General features: G+C 37.7%; 1 protein-coding gene across 12 annotated transcripts in view; it reads right to left on the bottom strand.

Moving 5' to 3' along the window:
- FUT8 (fucosyltransferase 8) overlaps nucleotides 1-27,637 on the bottom strand; it is a 361,848-nt gene that overhangs the window by 34,308 nt on the left and 299,903 nt on the right. For 9 of the 12 annotated variants that reach the window (XM_023726291.1, XM_023726296.1, XM_023726298.1 and 6 more), the window contains one exon: nucleotides 24,803-24,811. The exons of the other annotated variants lie outside the window; for them this stretch is intronic. In XM_023726291.1, the coding sequence (XP_023582059.1) occupies nucleotides 24,803-24,811 (9 nt within the window). The remainder of the gene's footprint in view (nucleotides 1-24,802; nucleotides 24,812-27,637) is intronic. 12 annotated transcript variants of the gene reach the window in all.

Below are 27,637 nucleotides of genomic sequence, written 5' to 3'. Positions count from 1 at the left end.
TGTGCTGTTATTCTCAGTTAAGATGAAGGCTTACAGGACAAAATAGTCTCCCATTTAACAGTTACTACAAATGTTGCCCTATGACAATGGTTAACTGATGCCTATTTTTTAAAAAAGTATTTAAGTATAACCCCTTTGATCAATTGAGAACCTTGCCATTCTATTAAGGCTTTAGTGCTCTAAAAATATACACTGTACCAACCTTTCATCAAGAGAATGTTTTACATGTATAAGTCACACATAAGTCAGCACTATTCATTTGTAAAGAATCACTGCAAACCAGTCTGGGGTTTACATAAGTTACTAACCAGTTCAACCTGAATGAATATGGCCATTATTGATTATTTCAGGGAACCCATTTAAGACTACCTCCTTTTATTAATAATCCTGTTTTATAAGTCATTCTCTTTGCTAAGGGTAGATGAGACTCGTAGGCTCCTTAGTGGACTTACAGCTCTCTGCCAGAAGAACAGCTCTTTGAAAAAGACTATCTGCACAGCTGCAAGCAAGCACCTCTAGAGAAGCTCTCTTCCCTGCTAGTCAATTCATAACAGCTCCATTTAAAAGAATTACTTCCGCCATCATTCCATGTGACAAAAAGACAAGAGACATTAGCCCTGGAGCTGCTCAATTAGAAACATTAGTCTTCGGTAGACTCAATAGAAAAAATGCTTGAGAACTTTAACATCTGCCATGAGTGAAAGGTTTTGCTGTGAAGAAAAATGTTTCAAGAGTGGAAAGGATTTTGGGTCCTAGTCTATGAAATGAGATTCTTCTGCATTTACTGTCTTTCTTTAATTGCTACTCAGCAACTGCTACCACCCTGACTTATGAAAGAGGCAGAACTCCTTTTGTCCATCCAGAACACAAAATTCAGAGAGCCAGAATAGCTATATAAACAAGTTTGGAACAAGGTTGCCAGTTGAGAAAAATCTAGAGTCTTTGGGACTCTAGCCTCCCAAAGAGGTTCAGAAAGGTAGAGTGAGGTTTTGTATCCCCTTCCTGTGAGTTGCCTTCAATAGTCACAGCTGCTGGCTGCCATCATACCTAATCGCCATTACAAGGACTGTGCCAATTTCTGAGACTCATGGATGTATTTGACTCCAGAGCAGGGAGAGACATCAAGCAAAATATACTAAGGCAAATGTCTATTCATATAGTACCCTGACTGTAGCATGTAACGATTAAGAGCATAGGCTTTGTAATCACAAAAACAAATGTTCAAATCCTCTATCAATCACTTACTTATCCCAACTTAAGTCGTGAGACTTTTGATAAGTTACATTTAACTTCACCTCGATTTTTTATTATCTGTAAAATGGGATTAATAATATCACTTTACTAATCTGTAAAATGTGATTAGTAATAGTTCCGTACTCATTGAGTTTTACCACTTGTCTGTCAGTTTGTCATACTGTGGTGGCTTGCATGTTGCTGTGATGCTAGAAGCTATGCCACTGGTATTTCAAATACCAGTGGGGTCCCCCTAGGTGAACAGGTTTCAGCAGAGCTTCTAGATTAACACAGGCTAGGAAGAAAGAATGGCAGTCTACTTCTAAAAAAATTGGCCAGTGAAAACCTTATGAATAGCAGCGAAACATTCACTGTCTGATATAGTGACAGAAGGTGAACCCCTCAGGTTGGAAGGCACTCAAAATACAATTGGGGAAGAGCTGCCTCCTAAAGTAGAGTTGACCTTAATGACGTGGATGGAGTAAAGCTTTCGGGACCTTCATTTGCTGAGGTGGTATGACTCAAAATGAGAAGAAACATCTACAAGCATCCATAAATAACTGGAACGTGGAATGTATGAAGTATCAATCTAGGAAAATTGGAAGTCATCAAAAATGAAATGGAACACATAAAGATCAATATCCTAGACATTTGTGAGCTTAAACGGACTGGTATTTGCCATTCTGATTCGGATAATCATACGGTCTACCATGCTGGGAATGACACATTGAAGAGGAATGGTGCCGCATTCATGGTAAGAAGGACATTTCAAGATCTATCATAAAATACAATGCTGTCAGTAACAGGATAATATCCATATGCCTACAAGAAAGACCAATTAATATGGCTATTATTCAAATTTACATACCAACCACTAAACCAAATATGAAGAAACTGAAGATTTTTACCAACTTCTGCAGTCTGAAACTGATCAAACATGCAATCAAGATGCATCGATAACTACTGGTGATTGGAATGCAAAAGTTGGAAACAAAGAAGGAATGGTAGTTGGAAAATGTGGCCTTGGTGACAGAAACAACTCCAGAGACTGCATGATAGAATTTTGCAAGACTAATGACTTATTCATTGCAAATATCTTTTTACAACATGAATGGCAACTACACACGCAGACCTCACTGGATGGAATACACAGGAATCAAATTGACTACATCTGTGGGAAGAGATGATGGAAAAGTTCAATATCATCAGTCAAAACATGGCCAGGGGCCTACTGCAGAACAGACTATCAATTGTTCCCATACAAGTTCAAGTTGAAGCCGAAGAAAATTAAAGCAAGTCCACGTGAACCAAAATACAACCTTGAATATATCCCACCTGAATTTAGAGACCATATCAAGAATATATTTGACGTGTTGAACACAACGACTGAAGACCAGACGAGTTCTGGGACGACATCAAGGACGTCATACATGAAGAAAGCAAGAGAAAACCAAAATGGATGTAAGAAGAGACTCTGAAACTTCCTCTTGAAAGTAGGGCAGCTAAAGCGAAAGGAAGAAATGATGAAGTAAAAGAGCTGAACAGAAGATTTCAAAGGGTGGCTTGAGAAGACAAAGTATTATAATGACATGTGCAAAGACCTGGAGTTAGAAAACCAAAAGGGAAGCACATGCTCGGCATTTCTCAAGCTAAAAGAACTGAAGAAAATATTCAAGCCTCGAGTTGCAATATTAAAGGATTCTATGGGCAAAATATTGAATGATGCAGGAGGCATCAAAAGACAATGGAAGGAATACAGAGAGTGACTATTTATCAAAAAGAACTGGTTGTCATTCAACCATTTCAGGAGGCAGTATACGATCAAGAACTGATGGTACTGAAGGAAGAAGTCTAAGCTCCACTGAAGGCATTGGTGAAAACAAGGCTCCAGGAATTGACGGAATACCAATTGAGATCTTTCAACAATCTGATGCAACGCTGGAGGTGCTCACTCGCTTATGTCAAGAAATTTGGAAGACAGCTGGCTGGCAAACCAACTGGAAGAGATCCATATTTATGCCTATTCCCAAGAAAGGTGATCCAACAGAACGTATAAATTATTGAACAAAATCATCAATATCACAGACAGGTAAAATTTTGCTGAAGATCATTCAAAAGTGGTTACAGCAGTACATTGACAGGGAACCACCAGAAATCCAAGACAGATTCAGAAGAGGATGTGGAATGAAGGATATCATTGCTGATGTCAGATGGATCTTGGCTGAAACAGAGAATACCAGAAAGGTGTTTACCTGTGTTTTATTGACTATGCAAAGGCATCTGACTGTGTGGATCATAATAAATTATGGATAACACTGTAAAGAATGGGAATTCCAGAACACTTGTGTTCATGAGGAACCTGTACATAGACCAAGAGTCACTCGTTCAAACAGAACAAGGGGTTACTGCGTGGTTTAAAATCAAAAAGGTGTGTGTCAGGGCTGTATTTGTCACCATACTTATTCAATCTGTACACTGAGGTAATAATCTGAGAAGCTGGACTATATCAAAAAGAATGCAGCATCAGGATTGGAAGCAGACTTATTAATAACCTGTGATATGCAGATGACACAACATTGCTTGCTGAAAGTGAAGAGGACTTGAAGCACTTACTGATGAAGATGAAAGACCACAGCCTTCAGTATGGATTACACCTCCACATAAAGAAAACAAAAATCTTCACAACTGGACCAATAAGTGATATCATGATAAACGGAGAAAATACTGAAGTTGTCAAGGATTTCATTTTACTTGGATCCACAATCAATGCCCATGGAAGCAGCAGTCAAGAAATCAAAAGATGCATTGTATTGGGCAAATCTGCTGCAAAAGACCTCTTTAATGTGTTGAAAAGCAAAGATGTCACTTTGAAGATAAAGGTGTATCTGACCCAAGCCATGACATTTTCAATTGCCTCATGCGCATGCTACAGATGGACAGTGAATAAGGAAGACCAAAGAAGAATTAATGCCTTTCAATTATGGTGTTGTCAAAGAATATCGAATATACCATGGGCTGTCAGAAAAATGAACAAATCTGTCTTGAAAGAAGTACAGCCAGAATGCTCTTCAGAAGTAAGGATGGCGAGACTTCATCACACGTACTTTGGACATGTTATAAAGTGGGACCAGTCCCGGGAGAAGGACATCTTGCTCGGTAAAGTAGAGGGTCAGCGAAAGAAAGAAGACCCTCAATGAGATGGACTGACACAGTGGCTGTAACGATGGGCTCAAGCACAGCAACGACTGTGAGGATGGCACAGGACCAGACAATATTTCATTCTGTTGTACATGTGGTCACTATGAGTCTGAGCTGACTCCACAGTATGTAACAACAGCAACAACAAAAACTCACTGAGTTATCTTAAGGATAAAACGAGATATTCCTTGTAGAATGCTGAGCACAATGCCTGACACGGAGTAATTCTAAAAAAATATTAGCTCTCCTAGCCAGAGCAATAAGACAAGATTGGAAATTCACATTGGAAAAGAAGTTAAAAATATCTCTATTAGCAGATGATACGATCCTATATATAGAAAATGTTTCAAAGGTCCAAAGAAAACTTCTAGAATGAATAGAAGAAATTAACAAAGTTGCTGGCTACAGGGTCAACAAACAAAAATCAGTTGGGTTTCTATATACCAGCAATGAGAAATCTGAAAAGGAAGTTAGGGAAACAATTCCATTTACAATAGCATCTAAGAGAATAAAATACCTAGGAATAACCTAACCTGGGATGTGACGGACTTATACAATGAAAATATAAAACACTGCTGAAAGAGATTAAAGAAAACTTAAATAAATGGAAGGATGTTCCATGTTCATGGATTAGAACACTTAATATGTTAGGACGTAAATACTACCCAAAGCGATCTATAGATTCAATGTAATTCCAATCAAAATTCCAACAGCCTTCTTCACAGAAATAGAAAATCCAATCCTCAACTTTATATGGAATGGTAAGAGGCCCCGAATAGCTAAAACAATGTTGAAAGCGAAGAACAAAGTAGGAGGACTCACTCTTTCTGATTTTAAAACATAATATATGGGGCCCTAGTGGCTCAGTGGTTAAGAACTCAGGCTGCTAACCAAAAAGCTGGCATTTCAAATCCATCAGCTCCCCTCGAAAACCCTATTGGACAGTTCTACTCTGTCTTATAGGGTCACTATGAGTCGTAATCAACTCAGCGGAAATGGTTTTTTTGTATACAGCTACAGTAATCAAAACAGCTTGATAATGGCATAACAATAGGCACATGGACCAATGGAATAGAATTGAGAGTCCAGAAATAAACCCACACATCTATGGTCAACTGATTTTTTGACAAGGGTGCTACTTCATTCAATGGGAAAGAAGAATCTCTTCAATAAATGGTTTTGGAAGAATCAGATTTCCACATGCAGAAAAATGAAACAGGACCCATGCCTCATACAATACACACACAAAAAAATCAAAATGGAGTAATAACTTAAATGTGCATACTAAAACCTAAAAATTCTCAGAAGAAAATACAGGGGCAACACTGTCTGGCCTAGCTTTCAACAAGGGATTATCTAATATAATAACAAAAGTACAAACAGCAAAAGACAAATAAATGGGACTTCATAAAAATTAAGAACTTTGGTTCATCAAAAGACTTTACAGAAAAAGTGAAAAGACAAGCTACTGACTGGGAGAATATCTTCAGAAACCATATATCTGATAAGAATCTAATAACCAAGATATATATAAAACTTCAACAACTTACCAACAAAAAGACAAAAAACCCAATCATAAAATTGGCAAAGGACCTGAATAGACATTTCACCAGAGAGGACATTCAAATGAGCACCAGACACATGAAAATATGCTCAGTGTCACTAGTCATCAGAGAGATGCAAATCAAAACCACAAGGAGATACCAATTCACTTCCACTGGGATAGCTAAGGTAAAAAACAAATAAACAGAAAATAATAAATTTTGGCAAGGATGTGGGGAAACTGGAACCCTTATCCACTGCTGGTGGGAATGCAAAATGGTACAGCCATTGTGGAAAACAGTGTGGTGGCTCCTCAAAAAACTAAAAATGGAACTATCACATGACCCAGCAATTCCACTCCTCAGTATATACCCAAAATATTTGAAAGCAGACACTCAAAAAGAGACTTGTACATCAATGTTCACTGCAGCACTATTCACAATAGCCAAAAGGTGGAAACAACCTAAATGCCCATCAACAGATGAATGAGTAAACAAAATGTGGTACATACATAAAGTAGAGTACTACTCAGCCTAGGAAAAATGAAGTCTGGATACATGCTACAGTATGGATGGAGCTTGAAGACATTATGCTGAGCAAAATAAGCCAATCACAAAAGGACAAATATTATATGACCTCACTTTTCTAAAAAGACAAAACCCGTTGCCGTTGAGTTGATTCTGACTCATAGTGACCCTACAGGAGACACAGAAGAACTGTCCCACAGGGTTTCCAAGGAGTGGCTGGTGGATTCGAATTGCTGACCTTTTGGTTAGCAGCCGTAGCTCTTAACCACTGCACCACAAGGGCTTTGATAAAAAAAATAAGAAAAGGCAAATGTACAGAGACCAAAGTTTATTAGTGGTTACTAGGTGCAGAAGGGAGCAGGGAAAGTGATGGAAAAATAGCACTGATTAAGGGTATGGCTGCATAGCTGATTGCTGTAATTGCTGTCGATGGGTTGTACATCTGTGGAAGGTTGAATTGGCAAAGGTTGTGTGATGGATGTATCTGTAGGTATGACAGACAAAGAGAGTAGCTCCTGGGGCTGCTTGTGTGCAGCCGGGCACCTCATGGGGTTTGGGTCCTTGGTTTGGAGGTTTAGGGTCATAGTTACATGGGACATCCCAGATGACTGCCCCGGTAATGCGTTTAGTGCTTCCGTTCTATCTCCTGTTTCCTTGCATAGTACCTGGGGTCTTAAATGCTTGCAAATGGCCATGTAGGGCACAGCAATTGGTCTCTAGCTGCCTGGAGCAGTGAAGGAGGAGGATGTGTAATGTGTGGCTGAATGCCTCCATGAATGGCTGCCTCCTGTGCCATGGAACTGGGGTGGGGCGGGTGGGGGAGAAGCTGGATGGTTCCCTGGCTACCATTGCTGGGCATTTTGATCAAGGATTCCGTGGAAGAACCCATGTATGTAGGGGGAGAGAATGTAAAATGGGATTTCAGGCTCCCACAGACTCCGGACTTTCTGGAGCCATGGAGGGTGGATGAGTCCCTGAGACTAGTGCCCTGAGGTGATCTTTGGGCCTTAGGCCAGGAATATCCCCTGAAGTCATACTGGGCCTAATAATAGTTGGGCTTGACTGGTGAAGGGGGTTTACTTTGAGCATTGTGATTTTTTAGGAACCGTCTATGTGGGATCCAACTGACAGCAGCAACTTGGGGGACAGGATAGGAACCTTGGTGGACAGTGGGTTTGTGTTGGCGGGGGAGGAGTGGCTCAGAGGGGGAGGGGGAGAGTGGTTGCATGACTCAAGGAATGTGGTTGGTGTCACTGAATTGTACATGTGGAGGCTGTTGAATTGGTGTATGTTTTGCTGTGTATATTCTCAACAACAACAAAATAAATTAAAAAAAAATACACCTGTAAAGAATAAAAAAAAACTTAGCTCTTTATCTAGGGGTCAATTCTGCTAAACAATTCTCAAGAAGGAGGCTCCAGTTTGATGCAGAAAGAAATTATTTGCCCAAATATCATATTCTCTGAAAAATATATCAAGTGAGCACTTCACTCTAAGTATATCTTATTCATACTGTTTACCACAGGCAACTGAACAATTAGCAGCTTTTGTTTTTTTTTCAACATATCCATCAAATGATCAAACTGAAGAACATTTGTATGTTCTGACATTCTGCTGTCATTACCTTGCCTTGACCAAACCCTATTCTGTACTGAAAACACAGATAGCAGCTAGCTGTCCTAAACAAGCAAACTTCCTGCTCATATCACAGTAAGGGATTTGTATATTTAAGTCATATTCACAAAGACTATCTGGACTTCAGGGATTTGCTTACATTTTCTTCAGCACTGTGTGGCCAAATATGATTCTTATTAAATTCTTAGTACACTGAGACTTGTTAGAGGAGGCAAGAGTAAAATAAGATAAAGGTTGAAAGCTAACTAGCTGTGCTGAGACTTCTAGAGGCATGTGGGAGCTTTCTTGATTTTACTTGAACACAAAAGATGGCCATTAAAAAAATAAAAAAACAGAAATATGTGAGGTCTGTTCTTTGGGATTTCAACAATGACAACATTAATATTTATATCCTCATTTAATGACTGAGCTCTATTCTCATTTAAAATGTGGAGGAAAGATATACTATTAAAAAGCGAACATCTGGGCTACTTGTTTTCAATCACTGCGGCTGATAAGAGATCTCTTCTTAGACTTGAATGAGCAACTGTCGCCTGCCATATGAATTCCATCACCACTCTACTTAAACAACAACTTGAAAGACTATTAACACTGCCAGTTTGAAGCCTTCAACCAGCTGAGTGAAAAATTCTAAATTCAATCATATGAAACACAGTGCAGTGTTAGTAACATTCTTAAGAATTAGCATATTACACTGTAAGAATGTGCAGCATTCTTATGAGGTGCTTGCTGCTTTTACTAGCAACAGAAATGACTTGCAAAGGCAACTGGGCTCTCATGCTTCACTGACCTCAATGATATTCTGACAGATTTAACTGGATAGGGAACTAAAAGAATGGCTAATGGAAAATATGTAATATCTTAGTGGGTTATGCAGTTCAGGATAAGGCAGGCAAAAGTGTCAGAAGAAAAAAGACAAAAAAGGTTTGCTTTGCTTCATGCCACTCAACAGAAGGCTTCCTGCAGTCATTCTTGATGTTTCTGAAACAAATTTAGTCACTTAGCTTTTTATAAACATACATAAGTTACTTTGCCAAGAGGTTCCAGTTCCACCGACAGCTTGCTCATAAAGGGGATACTGCCAAGTCTTTTTTGATTAATCAAATTGCATAGGGTCCTATAAGTTCAACCATTTCAGGAGGTTGTATATGATCCAGAACTGATGGTATTGAAGGAAGAAGTCCAAGCTGCACTGAAGGCACCGGCGAAAACAAGGCTCCAGGAATTGACAGAATACCAATTAAGATGTTTCAACAAACTGATGCAGCGCTAGAGGTGCTCACTCGCCTATGTCAAGAAATTTGGAAGACAGCTGCCTGGCAAACCAACTGGAAGAAATTCATATTTGTGCCCATTCCAAAGAAAGGTGATGCAAGAGAATGTAGAAATTATCAAAACATTATCATCAATATCACATGCGAGTAAAATTTTGCTGAAGATAATTCAAAAGCAGTTACAGCAGTACATCGACAGGGAACTGCCAGAAATTCAAGCCAGATTCAAAGAGGACATGGAACAAGGGATATCACTGCTGATGTCAGATGGATCTTGGCTAAAAGTAGAGAATACCAGAAAGATATTTACCTGTGTTTTATTGACTATGCAAAGGCGTTTGACTGTGTGGGTCATAACAAATTATGGATAACATTCTGAAGAATGGGAATTCCAGAACACTGAATTGTGTTCATGAGGAACCTGTACATAGACCAAAAGGCACTTGTTCAAAAAGAACAAGGGAATACTTCACAGTTTAAAATCAGGAAAGGTGTGCATCAGGGTTGTATCCTTTCACCATACTCATTCAATCTGTATGCTGAGCAAATGATCCAAGAGGCTGGACTATATGAAGAAGAATGCAGCACCAGTATTATAGGAGGACTCATTAATAACCTGCGATATGCAGATGATACAACCTTGCTTGCTGAAAGTGAAGAGGACTTGAAGCATGTACTGATGAAGATTAAAGTATGGATTACACCTCCACATAAAGAAAACAAAAATCCTCACAACTGAACCAATAAGCAACATCGTGATAAACAGAGAAAACACTGAAGTTGTCAAGGATTTCATTTTACTTGGATCCACAATCAATGCCCATGGAAACAGCAGTCAAGAAATCAAATGACGCATTGCATTTGGCAAATCTGCTATAAAAGACCTCTTTAAAGTGTTGATAAAGATGTCACTTTGAGGACTAAGGTGTGCCTGATTCAAGCCATGATATTTTCAATCACCTCATATGCATGCAAAAGCTGGAGAATGAATAAGGAAGACCAAAGAAGAATTGACGGTCCTTGAATTACGATGTTGGCAAAGAATACTGAATATACCATGGACTGCCAGAAGAATGAAAAAATCTATCTTGGAAGAAGTACGAGAGTGCTCCTTAGAAGCAGGTACTTTGGACACATTATCAGGAGGGACCAGTCCCTGGAGAAGGACATCATGCTGGGTAAAGAAAAGGGTCAGCAAAAAAGAGGAAGACCCTCAATGAGATGGACTGACACGGTTGCAACAACGAACTCAAACACAGCAATGATCGTGGGGATAGCGCAGCACCAGGCAGTGTTTCATTCTGTAGTACACGGGGTTGCTATGAGCTGGAAATGACTCCGCAGCGCCTAACAACAACAACAACAATGGAGATTTGGGGAAGTTTTTTTTTTTTGTGTTTTGTTTTTAATAATTTAGTACTTTCTCTTAACTTAGAAACTTCTTCCAGCCCAAATCCCAAAGGATCTTAGAACAAACAGCTTATCTTACTGGCAAAAAACAAGAGAATAGGAGAATGGAAAGCAGAGGACGACAAGGATTAATTTAATCAAATTTACCAAAGAGACAAACCCAAACCCCATTTTCCTCGATTCCTTATAAAAATGGCAATTCCACTCTTATATTTCTCTTATTCTTCACCACATGTCACATATCCTTAAAAGAAATAGTGAGAGGGAAGGACCTCAAGGGAATAGGCTTTTATTCCTTAAGAATCCCTGAAAGGAAGAGGTGGTTGAGGGAGCAGGTATGCCACTAGTAAGGACCTCATGGGACAGAGTTGTCATTGCCATGCTACAGTCCCTTTTACCTTGGGGGAATTTTATAGCTGTTTCTGTGATTAGCACATAGTTGGGGAGTTAGGAATGAGATGTTTCATGTTGGATTGAAGGCTACTTGTACTTTTTCTGTTATCATCCAATTATGCTAAATCAGGAAGGCGTACTTTGGGTTTCCTGATGCTAGACTCACGATCAATCCTAATACCATAAGATAGAAGAACTATAACTAGAAATCCTGGCTATGCCACAGGGAAAAAAATGAAAATAGAGTCATGTTGAAGAAACAATAACAAAACAGTTAAACGGGAATATCAAGAGAAGACAACTTAATCAAGTGTAGCACCATGCTAAAGTGCTACACAAATTGTTAATAAAACAGACACACATCTTGGCCTACTGAAGCAGGGATCAGAGCAGAGATTTCCCTAGTACTGTATGCTAGACCAATATACAAAGTACCAGCAGCCCCAGTAGTCATCCTGCCATCATTCTCATCCTGAACTCAATGAATGCTTACTTGAATGAATGAATTTAATATGTAAAGTATTGAACTTAACAGGGATTCCACAGTATACTACAAGAAATAGCTAGAAAGTTAGTTGGTGAGCCTACCATCTAGCATCACAAAATCAATATTACGGGTAAGTTTTGAGATTAAGAATACCACCAATTGTGCTGCTTTAAGATGCAAAATAGTCAATACTACTTGAGTTCTGCCTTTATTTAAGAACTTTACCAGTCTCTTAGATAATAGTTTAAGAGCTCAAACACCTAGGCAACAGTATATAAATACTTCGTAAGCTGCCTGGACACCTCTATTCTTCTTGTTGCTTCTTCAGAAATATCTAGGCATTCTGCTTTGGATCCATCCATCAGCCATTTCTTTACCACCTAAATAGTTCATGGCAGGAAAGGAGATATTATCCTTGCTTTTGTTATTGTGTTATAATTTCACTGTATACTCTTCCAAGGAGCTGAATCTAATTTCCTGCACTATCTTTGAGAGTAACAAACACTATAGAATCTATATTTTAGTTACTAACTAACATTAGAATTTATGGTTAATTTTTACATGAAATACAGAGTCTGATGGAATTGGAAATTATGCTAGGCACGCTTTACTTGCTAGAACAAAGTAGTGGTTAAGTCTACCCCTCTAGTCACTATTTTGTAGGTTTCATATTGTATATTAACTTCAAATAGATAATAAAATTCATTTGTAAGTATCTCGCTTGAAATGTTTCTACACATTATAATAACAAAAGACAAAAATAAATTAAACATTTCATTTAAAACTAACTTTTATTTTCATATTCCTTGTTATTGCTATCTGTGATCATTACCGACACTATAATAAGATATATTGCACTTTTTTTCAGTTTCAGAGAATTTTCACATATTGGCTTAATTTATTTTTGATAGTCCTGTTCAAGACAGTTATAACAATTTATCATCTTCCTTTTACCTACAAGGATGCTGAAGCGCTCAGAAATTAGGTTACTTCTCAGAGGTCATGAAGCCGGCAGCACAATTAATATGACAGCCCCATGCATCCTTTCGTGTTCATGCTACCCTTGTGTGTTAAGTAGAAACACGTAAGACTATGTTGTTTTTCCCTACTTATGTTTCATTTTCTTTATTGTGGTGGTCACTGTTAACTGGCTGCCCATCATCCATCCCCTACTTCTTCCTAACAGAACTTCACTTTTTGTTCAGGAATTCACCCTCCTCCAAGTAGCTTAGCTCATGAGCCCCAAGGAACACTGACCAGAAATAGCTCCCTACCATGTGAATAAAACCTAATTGGTCTAAGGCAATAATTTTCACACTTGTTTGACTGTGAACCACAGTAAAAAAATACAGTTTACATTGCATGTGACTGGTTCACTTTTGGCATCAAGAATAGAAGAGAGATTTGCTAGCAGCTTTTGGGAAAATTCAGGGCTTCGAACCACTTTGGACTAGTTCAGTAATTGCTGATGTAAATGAGGGCAGCATACACACTGAATAGCAACCAAATCTGTTGCCCATGGTATCTTGACCCCAAGTAGGAGACAATAAGTGGTGACCCACTCAAAGATGGCGGCTGACCATGCCACTTTGAATGTGTGTCACTCTCCACAGTCCTGCCAACAATCCAATCTATAACATGGCGTGACTAACCATACCCAAGCCAGCACTGAATATTATTTTAAAAAAATATTTCCCAATTTGATAGAAAGAAAAAAAAAGGCATTATTTCTTTTGTTGTTATTTTACCATTTTGTTGAAGAATTTAATTTATTTGCTATTTCTACTTTAGAAAATTCTCTGAACAAAATTGTTGCTAATTTTTTCCCTACAGTGTTAGTATTTTTCTTAATGGTTTTTAAGAGTACTTGCAATTTAATGAATATTAAATGTTGCCTCTAAAATTTATTAAAAATATTTGTCTTGGTTATCTAGTGCTGATATAACAGAAATACCACAAGTGGATGGCTTCAACAAACAGAATTTTATCCCTCTCATATTCTAGTAAGCTAGAAGTCCGAATTCAGGGCGCCAGCTCCAGGGGAAGGTTTTCTCTCTCTGTCAGCTCTGGAGGAAGGTCCTTGTCATCAATCCTCCCCTGGTCTAGGAGCTTCTCAGGCACAGGTACCCCAGGTCCAAAGCACACATTCTGCTCCTAGCACTGTTTTCTTGGTGGTATGAGGTCCCCAAGTCTCTTTGCTCACTTCTCTCTTTTATATCTCAAAAGAGATTGACTTAAGACACAGTCTCATCTTGTAGATTGAGTCCTGCCTCATTAATGTAACTGCCGCTAACCCCACCTCATTAACATCACAGAGGCAGGATTTACAACACAAAGGAAAATCACATCAGATGACAAAATGGTGGACAATCACACAATACTGGGAATCATGGACTAGTCAAGTTGACACACATTTTTGGGGGACACAATTCAATTTATGACAATGTTTTATGTCAGTCTTATCACTGGACTTTTCATTTTGTTTGTGGCATTTTCTGGCACATGGAATTTTTTAGATGAGTAGTCAAATCTTATCCTTTTCCTTTGACTTCTTCCATTGTTTTTAATCCCTGAAAGTCCTTTCATATACATAGGCCTGAAATTCACCTATATTTTGTTTTTTTTCCACTTGCCTTTAATTCTCTAATCTATTTAAAATTTGCTTTGATGTCACATATGAGCAGAAATTCTCTACAAGGCCTTAAAAGGGAACAACCAACCAACTAAGCAGTCACTGTAAATTCAACTCTAACTCATGGCAACCCCAATTTATCAGAGTATAATGATGCTCCAGAGTTTTCAATGGCTGATTTTTCAGAAGTAGATCACCAGGCCTTTCTTCCAAGGTACCTCTGGGTGGATTTGAACCTTCAACCTTTTGATTAGTGGCTGTGTTAACCATTTGTACCATCGAGGGATTCCAAAAGGGGAACAGATAAATAAATTACTGTGGATTTATATAATATACACCAATTACAATGATGTCTTCGAAAAATATACAAGAAAGCATGTCAACAATACTATGGTAAATGAAAATACAGGATTTGCAACCATATAAAAAGTGTGAACACCTTTACTTAAAAAATAAATGCATTAAAAAAAGCTAAAAACGGGGAGGAGCCAAGATGGTAACTTAGTCAGACAAACCATGTGTCCCTCTACAGCAAAGATCCATGAAACCAAGTTAAACAGAAACAGATGACAATCCTGGAACCCTAAGCATCAAATTAAAGAAAAAAGAATTCTATTAAACACCGATTGGAAGTAGAAACTGAACAAAAACAGTAAATGAGGAGAGATACGAAGCGGAGGTTCCTTGCCAGCCGGCTCAGCACAGCATGGCCAGCTTGAGACAAAATCAGCAGTGATTCTGGTTGAGGAACACAGGAAGGTAACTTCATGGAACTCCAACAGGAGACAGAGAAACTGTGTTGACATACCCATAGTGAAGTAAGGTGAGCAGGACATGAAATGGAGCTAAGGAGGGAAAGTGCAGAGAGGAGGTGAGAGCTTCAGGGATCCCAGCATCCACAGAGCAGGGAAGGATTCAGACACAAGGTCACTCACCAGTAGGGTCCTAGACCATCAGAGTGGCTGGCGCACACAGAGTAATGGATCCATAGGTGTCAGCAGGAGGTCCCCCACCCAAGTGGACTCTAGACAGCCACCCTGTCTCCTTGCATTTGGTTAGCCTCCTGGCCGCCTGCCCTACCCCTCGTCTGCCAACCCACTGAGCTGGCAAAGAGACTGTGAGCACTCCTGCACTGCTGGACCAACAACAGATGGTGGCCAGTGCCCGCCCAGCATGCCCTCAGCTGTCTCACACAAACAGTGAACAGCGACACGGGCTTGCCCTGCCTGCAGCTGCCCTGCCTACCTGGAGACAGGAGGTGAATGCTCCTGTGCCACAAGGTCAAGCAATCAGTAAAGTAAAACCAGCCTGCCCACACTGACATATCAAAATAAAATAAAAAATCATAAATAAATAACAAGTTTATGCCTCAGAGACAGCAGACTACATCAAATCATATAAAGAAATAGGACAAGAGGGCTCAAGCAAGTGACCAAAATAAAGGGGCAGAAAACCTTCCTGAGGAAGAAATGATAATGAAAATATCTGATAAGGAATTCAAAAGACTTATGTATAAAAGCCTCAAAGAGATCAAGGAAAAACAAACAAAATCAAGGAAAACAGATAAAACCCTAGAAAAATTCAGGAAAATAATACCAGAACAAAATAAATAGACAATTAGAAACCATACAAAAACAGCAGTTAGAAATTCAGAAGATTAACAAGAAAATGTCAGAAATAGATAACTCAACGGAAAGACACAGAAGTAGAAATGAATCAATGGAAGAAAGAAAGTGTAAAATAGAGGACAAATTTCTTGATAATAATTTGTCTGAGGAACAATCAGAAAAAAGAATGAAGAAAGTCTAAGAGTTATGTGGGACACTATCAAGAGGAATAATTTATGCATAATTGGAATTCTAGAACAGGAGGAGACAAAAAAAAAAAAAGCACAGAGACAATTTCTGAAGATTTGCTGGCAGAAAACTTCCCTAATACAATGAAGGATGAAGGTTTCCATTCAAGAAGCTCAACAAACCCCATACAGGATGGACCCCAAAAGAAAGTCACCAAGACATGTTATAATTAAACTTTTCAAAACCAAAGACAAAAAATGAATTCTGAGAGCGTCTTGGGAAACATGAAATATCACCTACAAGGGGACACCAATATGACTAAGCTCTGATTTCTTGGCAGGAACCATGCAGGCGATAAGGCAATGGGATGACACACAATAAACCGTGAAAGACAAGAATTGCCAACCAAGAATCATATACCCAGCAAACCTGTCTCTCAAACATGATGGCAAAACTAGGATGTTCCAAGATAAACAGAAATTAAGGGTATCTGTAAAAACCAGACCAACTTATACAAAATATTAAAGGGAGTCATATGGACAGAGAATCAATGACATCAGACAACAACCTGAGATAAAAATGCATGATAGCATCACCCAGATACCAACCCAGATAAATAATTCTCAAAAGTAAAATACAGCTGCTGTAGTTGTTGTTAGGTGCTGTCAAGTCAATTCTGACTCATAGTGACCATATAGGACAGAGTAGAACTGCCCCATAGGGTTTTCAAGGAGCAGCTGGTAGATTTCAACTGCTGGCCTTTTGGTTAGCAGCTGAGCCCTTAACCACTATGCCACCAGGACTCCAAAATAAAGCTACAAAACTGAAAACAGGGAACCAGACACGTCAATCTGCAAATGACAATATCAAAACAAAAAGAGGGAATAAATGGTAGTTATAGAACTTCTGTATGCAGAGGAATTCAAGGTGATATTAAGAAATAAAAAACTGTTTTAAACTTAGGAGGATAAATCTCAGAGTAACTACAAAGAACATAAATAAACCTACTCACCAAAATAAAGAAGAAAACCATAAAGACCCAGTAAACACAAAATCAACAACAATGAAGGAAATGAAAAGAAAATCTATAAACAAAAAGAACTCCGCACAGAAAACTAAGCAGAACAAAGAAACCATAAATACCACCAAAAAAACAAATAAAAAAGCATAACAAAATGATAGCAGTAAATTCGTATCTATTGATAATCACACTGTACGTAAATTTAAATGTACCAGTCAAGAGACAGAGACTGGCAGAACAGATGAAAAAAAGATGAGCCATCAATATGTTACCTACAAGAGACACATCTTAGACACAAAAACATAAACAGGTTAAAAATCAAAGGATGGAAAAAAATACATCATGCAAACAATAACCAAAATAGAGCATATGTAGCAATATTAATATCTGATAAAATGGACTTTAAGTCAAAATCCATCAAAAGAGACAAAGAAGAACATTTTATGATTAAAGGGCCAATCCACCAAGAGGACATAACCATAATAAATATTTATGCACTCAATGACAGTGCTCCAAAATACATAAAATAAACTTTAACAGTATTGAAAAGAGAAATAGACAGTTCCACAATAATAAGAGGAGACTTTAACACACCACTTTCGATGAAGGACAGAACAACTCGAAAGAAACTCAACGAAGACACAGAAGATCTAAATAACACAATCAACCAACTTGACCTCATAAACTTATACAGAACAACCACCCAACAGCAGCACAGTATACATTCTTCTCCAATGCACCTGGATCATTCTCCAGCATAAACCACATTTTAGGCCACAAAGCAAGCCTCAATAAATTCCAAACCAATGAAATACAACAAAGCATCTTCTCTGATCACAATGCTGTAATAGTAGATATCAGTAACAGGAAGAACAAGGGAAAAAAATCAAATACATGGAAACTGAATAACACCTTGCTTAGAAATCACTAATAGAAGAAATTTAAAAGGAAATAAAAAAAATTCCTAGAATCAAATGAGTATGAAAACACAACATATCAAAACCTTTGAGGCACAGCCAGAGCAGTGCTCAAAGGATAATTTATAGCAATAAATGCACACCGCAAAAAAGAAGGGCCAAAATCAATACCTTAACCTTACAATTCAAACAAATAGAAAAAGAGCAGCAAGAGAAGCCCATAGTCACCAGAAGGAAGGAAATAATAAAGATTAGAGTGGAAATAAATGAAACAGAAAACAGAAAAACAATAGAAAGAATAAAAAAGACTAGAAGTTGGTTCTTTGAAAGGATCAGTAAAACTGACAAACCACTGGCCCAACTAACAAAGGAAAAGAATGAGAAGATACAAATAAACAAAATAAAAAATGAGATGTGTGACATTACAACAGAACCAACTGAGATAAAAAGGATCATAACAGAATATTATGAAAAACTGTACTCCAAGAAATTTGAAAACCTAGAAAAAAATGGACAAATTTCTAGAAACACACTACCTACCTAAACTAAAACAAACTGAGGTAGAAAATTGAAAGATGCTTAATGATAAAAGAACAAATTGAAGAGGTCATAAAAAAAACTCCCAACAGAAGAAAAAAACCCGGCCCAGACAGCTTCACTGGGGAATTCTACCAAACATTCAGAGAAGAGGTGAAACCGATTCTACTCAAACTATTCCAGAACCTAGAAAAGGAAGGAATGGTCCCATTCATTCTATGAAGCCAGCATAACTCTGATACCAAAGCCAGGCAAATCACCACTACAAAATAAAATTATAGGCCAATATCTCTCATCAATATAGATGCAAAAATTCTCAACAAAATTCTACCCAATAAAATTTAACAACATATCAAAAAAAAAAAAAAATAATACATCATGATCAAGTTGGATTTGTACTAGGTATGCAAGAATGATTCAACATTAGAAAATCAATCAACATATTCACCACAAAAATAACACAAATGAAAAGAATCACATGATCATCTCAATCGATGCAGAAAAGGCATTTGATTTTAAAATCCAACATTTTTTCCTGAAAAAAACTCTCAACAAAATAGGAATAGAAGGGAAATTCTTCAACATAATCAAGGGCATATATATAAAACCAACAGCCAATGTTATTCTGAGGTCTTAAAGCTTGGGAGTGGCCATTTAAGATACATCTATTGGTCCCTTCCCATCTGGAGCAAAGGAGAATGAAGAAAACCAAAGACACAAGGAAAATATTAGCCCTATGGACTAAAGGACCACATGAGCCAAAGACTCCACCAGCCTGAGACCATTAGAACTAGATGGTGCCTGGCTACCACCAATGACTGCTCTGACAGGGATCACAACAGAGTCCTGGACAGAGCAGGAGAAAAATGTAGAACAGAATTCAAATTCATGAAAAAATGGTCTGACAGAGACTGAGGAACCCCCAAAACTATGGTCCCCGGACACTCTGCTAACCCAGAACTGAAACCATTGCCAAAGCCCACTTTTTAGACAAAGATTAGGCAGGTCTATAAAAGAAAGGAGGGGAAAAAAAAAGCTAGAAATAGAAATACCATATGATCCAGCAATCCCACTCCTAGGTATATATCCTAGAGAAATAAGAGCTGTGACATGAATAGACATAGGCACACCCATGTTCATTGCAGCATTATTCACAATAGCAAAAAGATGGAAACAACCTAAGCGTCCATCAACAGATGAATGGATCAACTATGGTACATACACACAGTGGAATACTACGTAATGATAAAGAGTAATGATGGATATGTGAAACATCTCATAACATGGATGAACGTGGAGGACACTGCTGAGTGAAATAAGTCAAGCACAAAAGGACAAATACTGTATGAAACCACTATTATAAAAAGTCAAGAATAGGTTTACACACAGAAAGAAACATTCTTTGATGGTTACCACGGATGGTAAGGGGAGGGAGGGAGAATCACTAATTAGATAGTACACAAGTGTTATTTCTGGTGAAGGGAAAGGGAATACACGATATGGGGGAAGTCAGCACAATGTGATCAAGGCAAAGGAAAACGCTGAGAGGTATGCAAGAACAAAGGGTAATTATGGTAAATACTACAACATATATAATCCTGCAACAACAGTGATAGCAAACAACAATTTGTGCTCGGATACATAGGTAGATATATATGCTATAGGTGTGGGAGGTCGTACAGGAGCATACCCGCATGCATATATAGGTATAACAAAAAAAAAAAAAAACCCGTTGCCATTGAGTTGATTCCGACTCATAGCAACCCTATGGGACAGGGTAGAAGGGCGCCATACAGTTTCCAAGGAGCAGTTGGTGGATTCGAACTGCCAACCTTTTGGTTAGCAGCCATAGCTCTTAACTGCTGCACCACCAGGACTCCATATAGAGGTATAGTTGTAGGTATTTCTATATACATATTTGTATGTGCTGTAGGTATATTCTTATATATAACAAAGTGCATAGGAGGCACAGTGGTTAAGAGCTATGGTGAGCTACAACTGCTAACTAAAAGGTTGGCAGTCTGAATCCACCAGCTGCTTCTTTGAAAGCCTATGGGGCAGTTCCACTCTGTTCCATTGGGTAGTTACGAGTTGGAATTGACTCAACGGCAATGGGTTTATTTTTTTTGTTTTTTTATAGGGGACACAGTTATAGAAACTTCTTAGAAATAATCAACACCTCATGGGACTGAGTACTGGGCTTGAAGGCTAAGGACCATAGTCTTGGGGGACATCTAGGTCAAGTGGCATAACATAGTTCATAAGCATAATGTTCTACATCCTAGTTTGGTGAGTAGTGCCTGAGGTCTTAAAAGCTTTCGAGGGACCATCTAAGATACAACTATTGGTCTCTTCCCATCTGGAGCAAAGAGAATGAAGAAAACCAAAGACTCACGGAAGTGATTAGTTTAAAGGACTAATGGCCCACATGAACTATAGCCTCCTCTAGCCTGAGACTAGAAGATCTAGATGGTGCCTAGCTACCACTACCAACCACTCTGACCTGGGACACAATAGAAGGTCCTGGTTAGAATGAGAGAAAAATATAGAACAAAATTCAAATTCATAAAAAAGACCAGTCTTACTGGTCTAATAGAGACTAGAGGAACCCCAGAGACTATAGCCCTAAGACAACCTTCTAACTTTGAACTGAAGCCACTCTCAGAGGTCACCTTTTAGCTAAATAATAGACTGGCCTATAAAATAAACAATAACACCTATCATGGATTGAATTATGTCTCCCCAAAAATGTGTGTATCAGTTTGGCTGGGCCATGATTCCTGGTATCCTGTATGTTGTAAATCCTGTCTTTATGGAGTTAATGAAGGAGGATGGGCGGCAGTTGTGTTAGTGAGGCAGGACTCAATCTACAAGATTGGATTGTGTCTTGAGGCAATCTCTTTTGAGATATAAAAGAGAGAAGCGAGCAGAGAGACAGGGGAACCTCATACCACCAAGGAAGGCAGTGCCCAGAGCAGAGCGCATCCTTTGGACCCGAGGTCCCTGCATGGAGAAGCTCCTAGACCAGGGGAACACCGATAACAAGGCCGACAGAGACAGAAAGCCTTCCCCTAGAGCTGACACCCTGAATTTGGAATTTTAGCCTACTTTACTGTGAGGAAATAAACTTCTCTTTGTTAAAGCCATCCACTTGTGGTATTTCTGTTATAGCAGCACTAGATGACCAAGACAACACCCGTGAGGAATGTGCTCCTTAGAACAATAAACTATAGGAGACCAAAAGGGCAACATTTGCCCAAAAGCAAAGATGAGAAGGCAGGGAGGGACAGGGAAACCCGACAAATGGAAACGGGGGGAATCCAAGGGTGGAAATGGGGAGAGTGCTGACACATTGCAGGGACTGCCACCACTGTCATGAAACAATTTATATACAAATTATTGAATGGAAAACTAATCTGCTGTGTAAATTTTCACCTAAAGTACAATAAAATGTTCAAAAAAAAGCTAAAAGAATATGCATACATATAAACACACACACACACATATGCGTAGCAGTAATTTTTTTGTTTACATTTTTTACTTTCCAGGTTTTAAAGCAATAATAGTGTTCATTGCTTTACATTTTTAAATTTTACTTTAAAAATATTTATGTCAAATAGAAGGAATAAATTTGGCATCACCAGAAAGATAATATGATCTAGCTGAAATTAAATCCAGAAAATTTGGATCTCTGACGTTGTTATCAAGTTAACATGATCTCTAACCCTTTCTTTTCTTGTCTTATATTAATTAAAAATAATGCTACTGTCCACTGGGGTTATTTTCTGGAGAGAATAAATGAGAAAAGCTCTTTAAAGATTAAAAATAAAAAAGCATAATATTCTAGAAACTACTAAATATTGTTGTTGTTAGCTGCTGTTGAGTTGGCTCCGACCCATACCAGCCCCATGTACAACAGAGTGAAACATCGCCTAGCCCTGTGCCATCCCTGTGGTTGCTGGCATGCTTGAGACCACTGTTGTGGCCACTGTGTATTTTCAGTGCTTTCCAACCTAAGGGGCTCATCTTCTAGCACTAAACCTAACAGTCTTCAGTCATGATCTATAAAGTTTTCACTAGCTAATTTCTGAAAATAGAGTGCCAGGAGTTTCTTCTTGGTCTGCCTTAGTCTGGAAGTTCTGCTGAAATCTGTCTACTATGGGTGACCCTGATGGTATGTGAAATACTGGTGGCATACTTCCAGCATCGTAGCAACGTGCAAGCCACCACAGTAAGACAAACCGACAAACAGGTGGTGAAAAGATTATTAAGAATGGGGAAAGCAGAGGTTTTTCTCTTGATGAGAGGGCTAGACCTTGAAGGGTTTCAATGAAGCCTCTAACTAATTAACAAAGGCTAAGCTTATCACAAGTTAGAAACACAAAGACAGCATTCTATTAAATCAAGGCTTTTTCAGACCAATTGTAAGGCTGTATGAGGAAACAGCTTAAATTAAATAAAGTATGAGTCACAGATTACCTGAAACTTCTGAACTCGGGAAGAAACTTGTTCTGTCTGAATATATTTAATTTCTCCTTGAGTGTATATGTTTTCAAGTTTATAACATTAAGAACTGTCTAGTCAATACTGATACGAATGGCTACAATTTGGTATAAGGAGAAATGTAGCTTTTTCAAAGTTCTCTTTCTTTTATGGCAAACACATACATAGAATTTGCCCTCATATATAACTTTCTTATATAAGCCCTCATAATATATAGTATATATTTTTCTTTGCTAGCTGATGGAATTTTAACACTTAAAAGAAATCAAAGTGATATACAATCAAGCCCTTCTTCCTACTCATTGTCTCCAGACTTTGTTAACAAAAAAACAAAAACAACTCTTAAAATTATCAACAATAGCAAATTTTTATTGAGAATGACTTTGATGTAATAACATCTCATATCCATTAACAGGCCTCAACCGACCACTTAAGCCCACCTAAGTAGACTGATCAAGTTCCATTATAATAGTATGTGCTTTCTTTCACGCCAGCATGACAGGGCACAGAGATTTATTTCATATTGAACTTACTAAAAAAACAAATGGATTCAAGAGCAGGTGTAGCAGGATAGATTCAGGGTTGTATAAGTGAGCTCTGTGTTAGCGGCTGATACGAATGTATTTAAAATTTTAATCTAAGAATGCCAGGCACCAGAGGCAAACAGGATGCAATTGCTTAAAATGCTAAAATAAAGCCAGCAGCCAAAAAGGGCACGCTGGCTAGTGGTTACAGCTGTTTACCATCATGTAACAAAAATACAAAAGCTCTCTTATTTATAGAGATGTGTCTTATTCACATGGTGGACTATGGCTTCTGCCCATCATTTCTGTACACTGGAGTTAAGCTACTATAACCATAGCATAGACTTATTCAAAGTGCAGGAAAAGTGACTTTTGGAATATTTACCACTTTAAATATCTATAATTATATCTCTTTTAATTAATTTAGGAAACAGTTGACTGTATTGCTCTTACTCTCCTATGTAATGGCCACTAAGAGAAAGTGAATTCTTCCATTTAGTGCTGCTAGGGAAAACTGTGTTCAAGTCTGTTTTAAATTGGGAAATTGGGTGGCAGATTGCAAAAATGTGTTGTTTTACATTCCACAGGCAAAAGAGATTTTAAAGTGACAAGTAAAACGACAACAACAACAACAACAACAACAAAAAAGCCTGAGTGTTATAGACTGAATTGTGTCCCCCCAAAATATGTGTTGTAAATCCTAACCTCTATGCCTGTGGTTATAATCCCATTTGGGAATGGGCTGCCTTTGTTATGTTAATGATACAGGATTAGTGTAGGGTGTGTCTTAAATCACTCTCTTTTGAGATATAAAAGAGTAAACAAGCTAGCAAAGGAAGCACAGATGGGGGAAGAGAGATGCCAAGCCATATGAAGACTGCCCAGGAGCAGAAGCACAAAGAGACTAGGAGCTTCATCCAGAGCCTGACAGAGGAAGAAAGCCTTCCCCTAGACCCAGCACCCTGAATTCAGGCTTCTACCCTCCTAAACTGTGAGAAAATAAATTTCTGTTTATTAAAGCCACCTATTTATGGTATTTCTGTTATAGCAGCACTAGATAACTAAGACACTGAGCTTTTACCTTCTGGAAGCCACTAGGAGGAAGGAAAGGAGAAAGAGCAATGGGCTTCAAAAACTCACAAATTGAAGTCTTTTTCTGGAAGTTTTTCTTACCTGTAGTCCCTGATACAAAACAGATTCGATTAATTTAAAATAAACTAATTAAACATAAAACTTGACAACAACATATTATGTTTTACTAAAAAAAGCAATAGCTTTAAAATCTAGTTTGCATTGGCAACATTAATTCCATCAAAATATAGCTGTGTGGAACCATTTTTTCCCCATTATTTTTTAAGAATGACATGACTAGATAAAGGGCACAGACTATTTTCTAGTCTCAATACAAAGGCTGCATTCAAACCTCCTCAGAATGATTCTTTTCCTCCCTTTTTATTTAATCTTCTTAACATACTCTAAACACCTACTGACAATTCATTTCAATCAGACAGAACTGCATTTCTTAAGAAATGGTATAGCAAATGCATTAATTTACAGAAGTGTTTTTCTATGCATCTGTGGCCAGTCATTTTTTACTCAATTATATAACTAATTCCAACAAGAAAATAGAGAATATGTGTTGATAAATAGGTAAGAGCACATTACAGTTGTTATAGTAAAATATGTATTAGTCTTTTTGTCAAACTACAGAAAATGCCATCAAATATGTTAAAACACATATTTTAATATAAAATCAATGCCAACCAAAATATCTGCACTGACATAAAGAAACTAAAATTGCAATTTATCACTAATGTATATTTCTTTTCAGGCTATGAAAAATGTTCAAGGAAGAGATTTCATTAAATCAAACGAGAAACATTTAAATTACATATCCACAGAGACCAGGGAATAATAATTTGCTCATATACACATTAATTAAATGATTACATATTAATATTAATGATACTCAGAAAAAGAAGTAGCTTGAAGCTGTTATCAGATTCTTTTTTAATGTCATGTTAATATAGACATAACACTTATGACTCTTATAACAGATGTCAGTCTACAAAAACTACAAAATTAGAGAATTGTTATGCCTCCTCTCTCTTTCATTTTTGGTGTTTGGAATAATTTTCTGTCAACATGTAGTAATTTATCCTTTTTTCTCTTTGAAAAAAATTCCCAAATATCCAACCATTTTGTTAATTATTTGTCATATTCTAAATTATGTTAGCAGGAAAGACATACCCCCAATGTGGTTTAATACTTCCTTGTGTGCTTAATCTAGAAAAGTACAAATCTTTCAGGGTGATATTCATTTTTTATATCCTTGCACTGTTTTCAATGAAAGATTGAGTAATAATAATAATGCCAATCCTATGTCATTTCTTCAATTCAATTAAAAAATCTCCTAATAAGCAATCCTATATTACCTTGACTACTTTTGCCAAAAGTTTTCAAATGCATGGTTGCATTTATTTATTGCTTTTCCCAAATTACTGCAAATGTGTTATAAAACTACATACTAAATTCTTATAAATAGGAAATCTACTGCAAAAATTGCAATTACTGTGAAAGTAAACATTGGTTTTCAGTTTCATCTATCCAGTGACAGTTAAGAATTAATAAAAAAGCAAGGTTTATTTAACTAATGCACTATCATTTTCACACTTCTATAGCTTAAAAACTACTTGCACCTAAGCACCCTCTGGAGCTATGGTGGCACAGTGGTTAAGAGCTTGGCTGCTAATCAAAAGGCTGGCAGTTCGAATCCATCAGCTGCTCCTGGGAAACCCTATGGGGCAGTTCTGCTCTGTCCTACAGGGCCGCTATGAGTTGGAATGAGCTCGAGGGCAGTGGTGGGGAAGCACCTTCTATCAGATTTGCTTTCGATCCCTTTGAGAAATGCAGCATAACTGGCTATCAGAACCGATTTTTTAGTCACATTCTACTAAAGGATAAACTGAGAAGCATATAGCTTAATGCTCTGTTCTAAATAATTCTGCAAGTCAGAAAAAAAAGGGAAAAAAATGCCAAGAGATCTTGACACTGTGTCACCTATTCCAAGCAAGATATGATAGGCATAAAACATTTTTTATAATCTGTCAAGCACTCTGATTATGCAGAATTCTATACCTAAGATTTCTGGTCATTCTTAAATTGTTTTCATGACCAGTTCAAATGCTATTTCTTCGAATTTTTCTCGCTGCAAATGACTGCACCCTTCTAAATCCCTTGTGCTTCTTGCTTACATCTTTATAACATCACTAATCACACTTTGCCTCATGACATAGATTTTTAAAAATATTTGTGTTCATCTCCCTATTTAGATAGGAAGCTTCTTGAGAACAGGGATTCTATGTTAATCATCTATATTGAGGTAAGTAGTTTTTTTCTGTAAAGGGCCAGATGATAAATGTTTCATACTTTGCAGTCCACATACATTTCCATCCGATATTCTTCTCTCCTTTTTAAAACAACCCTTTAAATATGCAGCAGGCCTTACAAATGCAGGCTGCAGGGGCTATAGTTGGCTGACACCTGAGCATATTTAAAGGTCAGGTTATGAAGTCAGACTGGGTTTCCATGTGTTACTCACTATATTACCTACAGTAAGTCAGTTACCTATACAAAATGTGGGTAATGAGAGTAGATACCTACCATACAGGTTTACTGTGACTATCAACTGAGATAATATATGCAAACTCCTTAGCACTGGTACATAGTAAGATTCACTAAATGTTAACTATTGCTGTAGTTAATAATATTATTTTCAGAGTGCCTAAACTGAGGAGAGGTACTCAATTAATGTTTACTGAATCAAAGATATACAAGAGACAGACATACACACACACATCTGAGATTTTTGTATAGGAAAATGCCTTATTTAGTCCATAAGGCATTTTTAAATGTATAAGTACTTTCTCTTTCTTTTTTTTTTTTTTTTATATTTTATTGTACTTCAGGTGAAGGCTTACAGAACAAATAGTTTCTCATGAAACAGTA

This window comes from Trichechus manatus, unplaced genomic scaffold, assembly GCF_000243295.1.
Source record: "Trichechus manatus latirostris isolate Lorelei unplaced genomic scaffold, TriManLat1.0 scaffold00010, whole genome shotgun sequence".
Lineage (NCBI taxonomy): Eukaryota > Metazoa > Chordata > Mammalia > Sirenia > Trichechidae > Trichechus > Trichechus manatus.
The sequence above is the reverse complement of the archived record's forward strand: the minus strand, read 5'-3'. Positions and strand labels throughout refer to the sequence as shown.